The sequence below is a fragment of the Diabrotica undecimpunctata genome, chromosome 5 (assembly GCF_040954645.1).
Source record: "Diabrotica undecimpunctata isolate CICGRU chromosome 5, icDiaUnde3, whole genome shotgun sequence".
Classification (NCBI taxonomy): domain Eukaryota; kingdom Metazoa; phylum Arthropoda; class Insecta; order Coleoptera; family Chrysomelidae; genus Diabrotica; species Diabrotica undecimpunctata.
In genome coordinates, this window is record NC_092807.1 from 88,349,367 (window position 1) to 88,362,907 (window position 13,541).

At 36.1% G+C, this 13,541-nt stretch overlaps 2 protein-coding genes across 4 annotated transcripts in view; one reads left to right on the plus strand and one right to left on the minus strand.

Annotated features, from left to right (window-relative positions):
• Window positions 1–13,541, plus strand: part of LOC140441449 (MORN repeat-containing protein 3-like) — a 159,931-nt gene that overhangs the window by 74,200 nt on the left and 72,190 nt on the right. The gene's annotated exons all lie outside the window — the stretch shown is intronic.
• The window catches only part of LOC140441448 (cystathionine beta-synthase-like), a 134,796-nt gene that overhangs the window by 8,181 nt on the left and 113,074 nt on the right, over window positions 1–13,541 (minus strand). Inside the window, exon 6 of the mRNA XM_072532181.1 lies at window positions 10,260–10,545. Coding sequence (XP_072388282.1) covers window positions 10,260–10,545 — 286 coding nt within the window. The remainder of the gene's footprint in view (window positions 1–10,259; window positions 10,546–13,541) is intronic.

The following is a 13,541-nucleotide window of genomic DNA, read 5'->3' on the forward strand; positions in this document are numbered from 1 at the left end:
TAGGTGCACAACGGCCAAAAATTCCTTCTGGTCTGGACAGGGATCCGCAGAACCAGTCTTCTTGGCATTAGAGACCTTCTGGTTGATTTAGTTCCCAGAAACTCTGCTCTTTTTGTTGCACCTAACCGCTATCCTTTTATTTCGAATAAATAAATGTGATATGTAATAAAGTGAAATATTTTATTTCGAATTAAATCGTATTTTTGACTTGGTACGATTTCATATTTTTCTTCTATTTTCAGGGTATTTTCGACTTAGAAGAAATTTTGGTAAGATATTTATTGCCGATTTAATAACTTAGAATAATTTGCATTATCTGGTTACCTTTTTCAGGATTTTTCAGTTCATAAACGAACTTTTTCGTATTTATTCTTTTGGTATTTTTCTACGAATTTAGACTTATAATAATTTTTGTAAAAATTATTTCTCTTTCAGATTCTGTAAGTTCCTGAACGGAACTTAGAAGAATTTTTATAATATATTTTTATATTATTTCTTTCAACGACTTCAGACTTTCAGAATAATTTCTCTTTCAGGTATAAAATAACTATTTCCTAATGTTTTAGTTGTTTAGGGACTTTGAAATATTTTTAGATAGAAAATAACTCAGAATATTTTTGCTAATATTTGATTTCTCTTTTAGGGACTTTGAAATATTTTCAGATGTAAAATAACTATTTTTCTGACATTTTATTTTACTTTTGGATTTTGAAATATTTTGGTATAAAAATAACTTAGAATATTTTTCTACATTATTAGGTCTCATCGACTTAAAAAAATTTTCGATGGCCAAAAATTTCCAATAACTTGCTTTATGTCGAAGTTAGTTCAGCGTCAGCCGCTGAACAGTACAGACGTGGAGTACAAGCGACACCTGAAGACCGCCGAGTAGCTGCAGCGTTGAGTCGAAGCCGGACTTATCAGTCTGTGCCGTGAATGTAAGCACGGCAGAGCGGAGACTAGCGTAAGCGTAAGCAGCGGCCGAGGCCACTAGAGGGAAAAGCCCACGCCGAGACAAAGCTGAACCGAGGAGATTTGTATTAATCGAATCTTCACGGAGGCCAAAATCAAGGCATAGGCAAGTGAAAAAGTAAACAGGCTTAGCCCGTCGGGATACTCCCTGTGCTACGATTGGGATGACACTGTGAGGTGTAATATTTTAGAAATTACACCTGGCAGACACGGCCCCAAAGTCAGGGAGGTGAGAAATTCAAGCGGATCCCACTCTAGCTCTGCCTAGAGCGTGAACTTCCGAGTAAAGGTACTAGGTGGCACCCAGAAGCCGTGCTGACAACGGGTCAGACGGTCAAAAAATAAGCTTTCCTCCAAAGGTTAGGACTTCCACCCCCACGCGAATATGGATCGCTCTCGATCCCCACCCGGTCCAAAGGCCACTCCAAGCTGCAATGGTTATAGTTCGAGCTATAAACTCAACTATACCATCTATGATGCCCTCCTAGAAGACCAGGGCACAAATTACGAGATCTTCGAAGATCTCCCCACCGAGGACATAGACAAAGTGGACTTCAAACGCCCCAAGACCAAGAAAAAACGAACAAAAGACCGCGCGGAGGGAAACCGCGAAAAAGAAATCTACACCACGGACGACGACGTAACCCTGAAAAAGAGCCACAACAAAAAGGATGGGACAGAGGAGCAGTGGGGACGAAAAGTCCGAACTAGCAAAGATGAAGACCATATTGAAAGAAAAGGACGCCGAAATAGTAGCACTAAAACAGAAAATTGAAGAACTGCAGGATACGATAGTAACCTCGCAAAAAACAATAATTGGCCACATTGACTCAAAGTTCCAAGAACTTAGCAATGGAAAAGAAAACGCAAAACCCAAGAAGACAACAGAAAAGGCCTCAAAAGAGAGCAGCAAAGAAGATACCTGGAAAACCCAGGCCAAAAATGCGTCAAAACCGGAAAAGCCTACGGGAAAAATCCCAAAGACAAAAACAACCATAGAGAAGACAAGAAGAAGAACTCAAAAACAGCAAGAAGAAGGCCGTGAAGGAAGACTTCCCTCCACTAGCGACTCCTAGTGCAACAGCACCAGAGAGTCATCAGGAAAGAGATGCGCGCGCTACACCACGCCCTCCGACTGCATGCCAAGCACAAGCAATGGAAACCGACGGAGAACCCACCACGAAACAAGATAAAAGAAATGTGGAAACCGAAGCCACCTGTAATTAAATTACAGAGCGTCAGCCAGACAGCAGCAATACTAGACATTGCTCAGAAAAAGAAGGTGATAACGTCGAATAGACTATCAAGAAGCGGACGAGAAACCTTAATACAAGCGAAAAGTTCAGAATATTATAGGTCTATGGTGAAAATCATAGAGGAGTATAATCAAGAAACACCTATACAGTGGATTGCCTTCCCACTAGAGGAAAACATAAAACCAAGAATGGTTTTAAGAGAACTACCTTCAAACACAGACGTTACAGAAATGTTACAATACTCTCAAAGAAGAGTATGATATCGAATGGGAATCGATAAAAAACATAATTTCCAGAAAGAGTGATAAAAGAAATCTACTAATGCTGTTGCTGAAACTGGAGAAGGAGGACGTGGAAAAAGCCAGGCGCTAATCTGATGCACATGAAGGTCCACATCGAGGACCTCAGAAAAGCAACTGGGACCACGCAGTGTTTCAACTGGCAGGGGTACCACCACGCGGTAGAGCGTGTTTTAAGACACCTCGATGCGTACGATGCGGAGAAAATTACTCCACAAGAAACTGCCAAATGCCCCGAGAACAGAAGGCAAAATGTGCCAATTGCCAGGGGCAACACCCGGCAAACTTCAGAGGATGTCCCAGATGTCCAACCTGGGGAAGAAAACAACCACAGAGACAACAAGCCCCGCAAAAAAGGCCGCAACAAACATCAAGCACAGGCAGCGAAATCGCAAAATACCGAGAACACCATCTTGATCTCGAAACAACAGCAAGACGGCCTAGTGAATTCAGTTAAGGAACTGGTTACTAGAATTGTCCACGAGGCGATAGTAGACATAAAGCTAGCACTTAACTAGTGCAAGCAAATAGGGGATACTTGAGGATAGGCTCCTGGAACCCAGGAGGCATAAGGACCAACCAGAATATACTGGACGAACTGGTCAATAGATATGAAATGGACGTCGTGGCAATACAGGAAACAAAGCTCACGAACAATATCAACATAAAGTTTACAGGCTACGACATATACAGGAACGACAACACAGCAAGATCAGGTGGCACAGCAATATTAGTGAAAAAAGGCATAGGTCACATCAGAATTCTAACACCACAACTAAATACTATGCAAGCAACGACAATAAGAGTACAAATGAGGCAAGGAGAAGTCAGAATTACCTCCGCCTACGTAAGACCACAAGACCTACTGATTGAAGACGACTTAAATACGTTCCTAAACGACGAACCCTCAATCATAATAGGAGACCTAAACGCAAGATCCCCAAATTGGAACGACAGAGCTACGAACAGAAACGGAAGACTACTAAACAGATTGTTTACAACGTTACGGCAATGGGCCCCACAGATCCAACGCATTACCCAGGAGACGGACTTCCTACACACATAGATATTGTAGTAGCAAGAAACCTAGAACTACAAAAAGAAATACAAACATTAAACGAAGGCACAACGGACCACAACCCCATCCTATTAGAACTAGGAACGTGGGAAGAAGAAAGTACAATCAAAAGAGTTAAACAGAAAACAAAGTGGGCAAACTTTAAAAAACTCGTGAGCACTGGAATTAACATAGTTCCAGTGATAGACAACCCACGAGAAATAGAAGACAGAGTCCTAGAGTTAGAAAACATCATCCAACAAGCACTCAGAAACAGCACTACAGAAGAGGAAGTAGAAATCCAAACGGGAAGATTTAAGGATATACCACAAGAAGTAAAAGACTTAATAAGGGAAAAAACAAAGCAAAGCAGACAGCAAGAAGGACAAGACACCATACAGACAAAAATAGAGCAAATAGGCTAAACAGAGAGGTAAAAACAGCACTACAACAACACCCTAGTGAAAGCTGGGAAAACCACATAAGAAACATGGAGGAGCAAGGACCAAATATGCAAAATATTTGGAGGCTCCAGAAAATACTGAGAAACGACAGAAAGCCAATCCTTCCTTTACATGGAGAAAACTGAATAGTTTACACCATAGAGGAAAAAGCAGAGGTAATGAGGAGTACTCTCGAGAGAGAGTGTACATTAAATTACCACCCAGACGCGGACATCGACTTCATAGAAGAAGTCAAAAGACAAAGAGAAAGACCTGAAAACCCGAACGAAATCATCCCTCCTACATCACCGGAGGAGTTAAACGAGCTAATTAAAAATAGCTCCCGAAAAAAGCACCTGGTCCCGATCAAATAACGAACAGGGCTCTAAAATACTTACCAGCGAGAGCCATAGTATATCTAACAAATATAATCAACGCGATGCTAAGATTCAAGAAACTCCCAAACAGATGGAAAGAGGCCCATGTCATAACGTTACCAAAGAGCGGAGAAAACATCACATTCCCGCAAAACTACAGGCCAATAAGCTTACTACCTGCAATCAGCAAGATTGTAGAGAGAATAATACTCAGCAGACTCCAAGCTGAAACAGACAGATTAGATATAATACCCGAAGCCCAATTCGGTTTTAGATCAGAACACTCCAGTGAGCTACAAGTACTCAGATTAACAGAGTACATAGCAGCTGGATTTAATGACAAACAATTCACAGGAGCTGCCTTGCTAGATGTAAGCAAAGCTTTCGACAGAGTCTGGTATAAAGGACTGATCTACCAAATGTGAAGATACGGTTACAGCGGAGCAATGACAAGACTAATCTCTTCGTACTTGAGCAATCGTAGTTTCAGAGTCCGGATAGGGCAAGTCCTATCCGAACCCGGGAACCCGGAGGCTGGAGTGCCGCAGGGAGCGGTACTGTCACCTCTACTGTACACGATATACACAGCAGACATACCTAGAACACCAGGTATACTACTAAGCCTCTATGCCAACGACACAGCGATAGCGGCCAAACACAGAAATGTAGACAAAGCGGTAAACTACTTACAAACAGCGCTAGACGACATAGAAGAATGGAGTTTAAAATGGAAAATCGCTATAAACTCCGAAAAGACACAGGCTGTACTTTTCAAAAATAGGCACCAAAAACCAGAAGAACAGTTAAGTGTGCAAGACAATCCCATCGAGTGGAAAAGTGAAGCAAAATACCTCGGAGTAATCATGGACAAAGGCTTAACGTTTAGCAAACATGTAGAAGCTACAGTACAAAATGCCAACATGGCAAGAGGCCTAGCAGGAAGAAAAAGCAAACTTAGACTGAAAACAAAAATAAGATTAATAAATAGTATAATTCTTCCAATACTAACATATGCATCTCTCGCATGGGGACTCATATGCAATACATCAAAAAAGAAAATACAAGCGGCACATAACAACAGCCTAAGAGAAGCAGTCAACGTACCGAGATACGTAGCAGAAAGATTCCTCTTTGGAGAACTACAACAAATCAAAGTGACTGACACAATGAAAGAAAAAGCTAGGACAAAGTTCGCGGAGATAGAGAACCACCCCAGCCACATATTGCGAGAGATAATGAGGTACAACGCTTTCCACAGATGGAAGCATAAAAGACCCAAACAACAAATAGTAGAAAAAAATCATAATACTAGAGAGAAAATCAACAATCACACCAGAGAGAAAACACTTCAAAAAACAACAACAATGCACAATGAAGATAGTTCGTAGCTCACAACACTCGTGGACAATCGCAACGTACAGCGTGGACCCAGTTAATTTTAAGTAGATAATTTATTATATTAATATGTACTAATTCTGATTTTATGTTTCAGGCATCCTACAAAAAAAATCCAAAAAACGGCTTCGGCCACCAAAAAAATCAAAAAACTACTAACAAAAACCGGCACAAGCCACAAAAAATATATTAACAAAAACCATTAAAAACCTGGGCACGTAGGGCCCAACCCCTTGAGCACCACGTCGGGGAACTGAGCTTAGCTCAGAGCGGAGACTTGATGCCCAAGTAAACAATTTTAGTTCGCGGATAAGACACATTAAGATAACAGCAATATAGCGACAATGCGCTGTCCTGATTTTTCAATTCTGTTAGGAAACCACGTTGGGGTTCTATTACCCAGGACCTCCACATGAAGAGCATTGGGCTGATAGTTGTGCCCCTATCGCGCATCAGAGTGCTATAGGGGGAAAGGGATGGTCTGGGGCATTGTAGCGCGGTGGAGTGACTCCTGTTTTTACTCCAGTTAATACACCTCGCTCCAATGAATTGTTACACCCGAACGTAATTCTTAGGGGTGAACATTTCTCACAGGCTGGGTTTAATTAAATTGCTTGCTTGCTTATGTCGATATTTCGTTGCATGTGTTTGTTGATTCGTCCCGAAGTCACCACGACGAACACTTCTATCACATATTGGACGAAATCAACTTAGTAGAAATTTCACCTTTTTCGAAAGTTTTGGGACTTTGGAAAAAAAATTTCACTTTTTTTTATTTTTACTTTTGTTCGCTTAATTGGTCTTAGGTGATAACTAACTTACAAATTCTTAGTTCTAAGACTAATTAACACTTTAGTTGCAGATTCTTAGTTTTAGTAACATTTATTTGCATCTATTTTAAAAAGTATTTCCCTCTAGCTTGTGGGCATATATGACCTATATGTCCACGGACCGTGACCCTTACCTGCTCCGGTCCATTTCAGCTATGGATAGTGCAACTGGACCACCTTCCCTCATTCCCGAGGGTTCAGGCCAGCGACAATATCATCATATTAAGAAAAAAATCATATAAAATCTTTGATACCTCGCGTTTTTAACAGCTAGTTTTTAACCATAATTTGCGACCATTGTTTCTCAGGCAACCTCATAACATCATATTAAGAAAAAAAATTAACTTTAGTTTGGTATAAAAAACATGTATATAGGTCATGAATGAACTGAATGAATGGTATGATATTGTAACATTTGTGAAAAGTCAAAGACTGTCATGGCTGGGACATGTTCAGCGACAAGAAGACACAAAAACGACAGAGATGTTACAGTGGAAGCCGGTAGGAAGGCGAAATAAAGGAAGGCCCACGACGAGATGGTTGGATGACGTGGAAGACGACCTGAAAACATGAATATAAGACAATGGAGGAGAAGGACCCAAGAGAGCTCTGAATGGAAGGACATAGCCAGACAGGCAAAGACCTATTCAGGATTATGATGACAAAAGAAAAAGAAGAATACGTCATGAGCAGAGTATTTAATTTAAATAATAAATGAACAAAATAAAATTTTTGTTCAAAAATTAATTACATACTATTAATTGAATTTAAAATATTTGCGGCCACTTTTTGACTGGCAACCTATTATCAATGTATTCTTTTAATTTTAAATATATGCAAAAATGTGAGTTTGATTAATTGCGTTATGAACGTAGTGATTTTGCAGTAGGATCTTGTACCATTCGGTTATCGTGGAATGTATGATTAAATACAACAGTTTTTTTAACAATTGAGTTTTTCGATAAATGTATATTCGCATTATCGCCCTGGCACCAGTGATACGAAAGTCATCTTAAGTATATGCTCCAAGATCCATATATTACGAAAAATGTTTAAACAAAGGGTTGTAGAACTAGTATCGATAGCGTGTACGCTTTTGGATCCACTCTGTTCTTTCTCATATTTTCCTAGTCTTCTTCTATTCTTTCAATGGCGCTACTACAGCCCAAATTCCTAAATTCCAAATCTATAGGAATTTTCTCTTCATTCCACATCTTGGTTATAGGTGTACATATCTCTATTTCTAGGTGTTAATCACTTAAACAGTTCAGAGGGAAGATCGTCAAATTCTCGTGCCTTGTTGTTTCTTTGCTTCTGTATTGCTTGTTTAACCTAATCAAGAGTCGAGTTTTTTATTTCGGAATTCGTTCTCTCGTTCTGCTGAAAATCCAAAGAATGGTCATTTTATTGTATTCTTAGCAGAGCTTGGAAATGTGTTTTCCAAATGGATTTTACTTTTTGTTCGCTAATAATTATCTCTCTTTCTTGGTTTCTACACAAAACTTGTTTGGGGTTTGTATCCTCTTAATTTTCGAACATATTTTTTGTTTTGTTTTATTTTCTGTAACTAGACGTTTTAGAATTTTCTTTTTTCTCTTCTACATATTTTATCTGTCTTCATTAAACTTATAAAAAGTTGTTCTTCTTTCTTTAATTCTCATTTCCATATATTATTTGTGTGCTTCATTTCTTTCGTTTTGGCCCGTTTATATTCTTCATTGTATTATTCTACTCTTTTCTTTTTCTTCTACGGTCTTTATTGCCGCGATTAATTCTTCTTCTTCATGTGACTCGTCGTCCTTTAAGGACATTGACGGTCATCACAGCCCACTCTGCAGCAGTTCTGAAGAGCCACTGCTTTAAATTTTTCAACCAGGAGGTGCGTCGTATCGGTCTTGTTTTTCTTCTACTTCTCCTTGTATAACCAATCGCATCAACTCATATTTTTCATTTCTTAGTATGAGTGTTGAGTATTTCTTTTTCCATCTTAATGTTTCCGTTTTTGTTATGTGTTGTGTCTATGATATTTTCCACATGCTTCGATAGAACCACATCTCAATGCTGGCAAGTATTTTTTCAGTTGATCCGTAATTGTTCAGCCTTCAACTCCATATAAAAGGGTAGAGAATACGTAGCATCTCAATACTCTAGTTCTAATTTCTATTCCCAGATTTCTATTGCATAATACTGCTTTCATCTTAATGAATATTTTTGCAAGCATTCTGACTTGTATTTTCTCTCAGGCTTTCTCAAAGTCAACTAGACATACAAATACGTAACAGTTGACATCTGGACACCGTTCTATGAATGTTTGTACAGTAAATATTGCCTCTCTAGTGCCAAAGCATTTTCTAAATCCCAGTTGGTTTTCTGTTATTCTATTTTCTAGTTATTTGTAGACACGCTCATGCATCACTCGCAAGATTGCGTTGAATTTTTTGGGTATTAAGATGAACTCAGATATTAGCCATTCTTTCGGAATTTCCCCTGTATAGTAAATCATTTATACTTTTATAATAATATTTTTGTCTTTAATTATTTCTAATGCTCCTCAATGTCTAGGTTGTCTGTGTCTTGTGTTGTTTGTTTGTGCTTAACTTTGTTTCTCGAGATCCTGCATGTATATTTTATCTGTATCATTAAGTGATCAACATGCTCCTTTTCGGATTTTTACATCTAGGATGTCTATGGCGGCCCTTTTCTCTATTAATACGTAAGCAATTTGATTGGCGGTTGCTCCATCTGACATAATCGATGTTGCTTTGTGTTTATTCAGATGTACAAAGAACGTCGAACATTTTTTTCTGTTGGCAAGATTGATTAAAAATTCCCCGTTCTCATTTGTATTTTGAAAGAGTGAGTATTTGCCGATTATTCCTGAGAATTGTTCTTGTTTGCCTCGTTAATTGTTGTTTTCCTAGTAGACATGCAATAAACGCGCAAAGATAAAGAAACTGCAAATAATAAATAATGCTCTATATCCCTCTATGGATAACAGTGTTTCCGCTGTTATTTCAAATTTCAAATGAAATGAAAACCGTGAATGAAAACCATTCCATTTTATTATATGGCTCTACAGCCCACTTCGAGCCATTTCCTCTCTCAGCAAATCTCTCCATTCGTTACGGTCTGTAGCCATTCTCCTCCACGATCTATTGCCAAGGAGATTTCTCCCATGCTCCCATCGTTTTCTTGATATTCCAATAGGTCTCTTCCCCTGCATTCAACAGTTTTTTGAAAGCCTATTTTATTTCATCCTAAATACATGGCCTGCCCATTGAATGAAAACCGTGAACTATAAAAGCGTAATGAAAACGTTTTAAATCATTAATCTCTACATTATATTAAGTATATAGGGGACAACAAAAAGATAATATTCAACCATTTGGTGTATACCTAATATAAATAATTTATACTTTGAGAACTATTTATCTAGGATAAATAAATTCAATGGCAATAATTGCGTGGTAAGATTTCCGTTCTATAAGTCCTATTAAATAAAAAATATGTCCGTGCTATCTAAAAAAGTGCCTACAATATGAACGACGAATCCTTTAATTATTAAAGTCTTCTCCAATTGACTTATCGACTTTATACTCTATAAAAACAAATAAAAATAATATATCTTACCTACTAATAACCCTTCTTCTTTTATAAGCCTTCTAGCCAAAGGCAGTGACTCCTCGTCGGTTGTTTTCACCCACACATCGACCACATCTCGATCTAAAACGGTAGGTATGAAGTCGTATCCTATACCTTCAACCTCGTAGAAACCAGCATCTGTGCTATTCAAAGACTCTGGTAGAGCTAAGATTGATCCTACTGGGTCAGCTCCAACGATCGTTGTTTGGGGAGATATTTCTTTGAATTTTCTTCCGATACCTGCTATGGTGCCACCAGTGCCGGCGCCGATAACCTTAAAAATTCGATGTTCAGTTTCACAATTCCGTTGATCAAAAGATTAAATTTCGCGAGCTATGTGGCCCCAAAAAAGTGATCCGAAGCAGTTCAAATGTTGACTATGGACAGAAAAAATCTATATATATATATATATATATATATATATATATATATATATATATATATATATATATATATATATAGGATATATATATATATATATATATATAATATAAATATATATATATATAAATATAAATATATATATATATATATATATATATATATATATATATATATTATATAATCTAATATATATCTATACAGGGTGGTCCTTAAGTAATTCTACAAAATAAAACAGTAGATTCTACACTTTAAAATATTACGATTTAAGTAAAATTGCTTTAATAAAATGTTGATATTAAGAAAGATACAGGGTGTTAAAGTGCAAAATTAAAATTTTATTTTTCGCTATAACTTTCATGTTTGTAAATATTTATGTATAAAAATTTACAACTGGGTACTTTTAAATATGAGTAATTATAATTTGATGCACACTTTGATGTAATTGATAGAGGGCGCCACTTATGTTCTATAAATTTGCACTTAACTTTTTTGCTCTTTAAGTTACCTGTATTTGAGATAAAAAATATTAAAGATACATTATTTTAACAAAAAAAGGTATACTTGTTAATAACTTCAAAACTCAACAGTTTTCGAGATAATCGCATTTTAAAAATCAGCTGCATAATTCTGATCTAAGGCAATTACTCCAGGCAACGAAGAAAAAATAGACAAAAACATTAATACTTCTGAATTTTGGTATAAAATACCTTTAACTAAAGTTAATAGTTAACGAAATATTAAATAAAATAAATATATCAGCAGGATAATTATTAATAGGATTTGACAAAATAACAGAATAATAGGATTTTACATCAAACCTTTTACGTTTTATGTTAAATTAAAGTCATAATCAAAACATTTTGTTTACAAACCAAATTAAGAAATAGTTAAACTAAATAACATAACTTTTTGTCAAAGTAAATGTTCGATATGTCCACCATTTTCTTTAATTCATTTGCCAATATATTCCATATAAGATCGTCTCATATTAAATAACATCATTGGTTCTAAAGAAACTGTTGCAGTATTTATTTCTTCCCATAGTTGGTTGCGAATGTTTATGGCACACGTTGTTTTAATGCGCCCCATACACCAAAATCAAGCGGATTAAATTGCCTGTGAGTTTACTATATTTATAACAATATCGGTTATTAGGACAACGATGATGTTTTTGTAAAAATGCTGAGTCTTTCAGGTTAGATTTGTAGCAAAAGTATTATGAAACAGGACACATATGTGTTATTCAATACCTGTGCTCTAGTTTCTATTTGTCCTAATAAAAATAAGTAAACAATTTACGCAATGAACAATAAGTATTCTTTTCGGATTTTTTATGAATTAAATAATTATATCAATATCTCATCACATTGCCAAGGAATATGACTACCACGACCAATCCAACGTTCAGAAAAGTTGTATTTAAGTATGTTCTAACTGCCTTCTCTCTAGAATGTGGTTGTGTACCATCTTACATAAACTACATATTTTGGGTTTTTAGCATTTTACAATAGAGAAAAAGTGATACAGCGCCATTATAGAAACTTAAGAAGCGATAGCAAAGGGACATTGTAAATATGATGACGGCCTACGTCTGAATACGGACACGGCACCTAAAGAAGAAGATGAAATATCTTTTCTCCAATAAGACATTTAGCACATTTAACAAAGCATTTTGTGATGTTAAATTATCATCTTTGAGTTGTTTTAATAAGAATAAACGATGAATTATACTTATCTACAGGTATTCAGTGCTTTACCGCACAAATATCAAACTAAGAATTATTGTGCAGATGACTTATAAAATGCATTTATCTCGAAAACGGTTGAATTTTCAGGTTACTAATAAGTATACCTTTTCTTTGTATAAATAATGTATCTTTAATATTTTTTAACACAAATAGAGCTAACTTAAAGAGCAAAAATTTAGTTACATTAAATATTAGTACTCTATTAGTTACATTATTACATTATTACTATTATTACTATTAGTTACATTAAAGTAAGTATAAAATTATAATTTATCCTACTCAAAAGCATCCAACTGTAAATTTGTGTCCAAAAATATTTACAAACGTAAAAGTTATAGCGAATAATAAAATTTTAATTTTGCACTTTAACACCCTGTATCTTTCTTAATATCAACATTTTATTAAAGCAAGTTGGCTTATATCATAATATTTTAAAGTGCAGAATTTACGGTTTCTGTTTGTACAATTACTTACGGACCACCCTGTATATATATATATATAAATCTAAATACATATATATATATATATATATATATATATATATATATATATATATATATATATATATATATATATATATATATATATATATATAATTAAAGAATTTAATTCCCAACGCGGTTCTTTCCGAGAACTTAGTAATTTTCATCCCCATTTCCCGTTGCCTTCCATCTTATACACATATTTTATTATATGTTTTTTCTTTGTTGCGAGCTATGCCGATACGTTCTACCTTTATTTTACTATTAACTCGCATTAACCTGTTTCTTTTTCTTATATAATAGTCCCATCTTAAATTTGGACGTCTTTTTGATCTCTTGACGCCTCTTGGATATCACAGTTTTAAAGATTTAATTATGTGAATTACAGCAGTAACCTTCGTTTTCTGTCTGATCTCTATTGACCTTTGAGTGACTTTGAGTTTCGATATTATCTGTTTCATCATTATCAAGTGAATTTTTAGGCCAACTTCATTGCTAGCTGCATTTAGGTCGCCTATAAGTTTTTGGAGTTCTGTAGGATTATTAACAATCAGAACACTGTCGTCCGCAAGTCCGCAGATTGCTGAGGTATTCTCCATCAATGGATATTCCCTTGTTCCGCCAGTTCATTTTGCTGAATATATTTTCTACAGTTG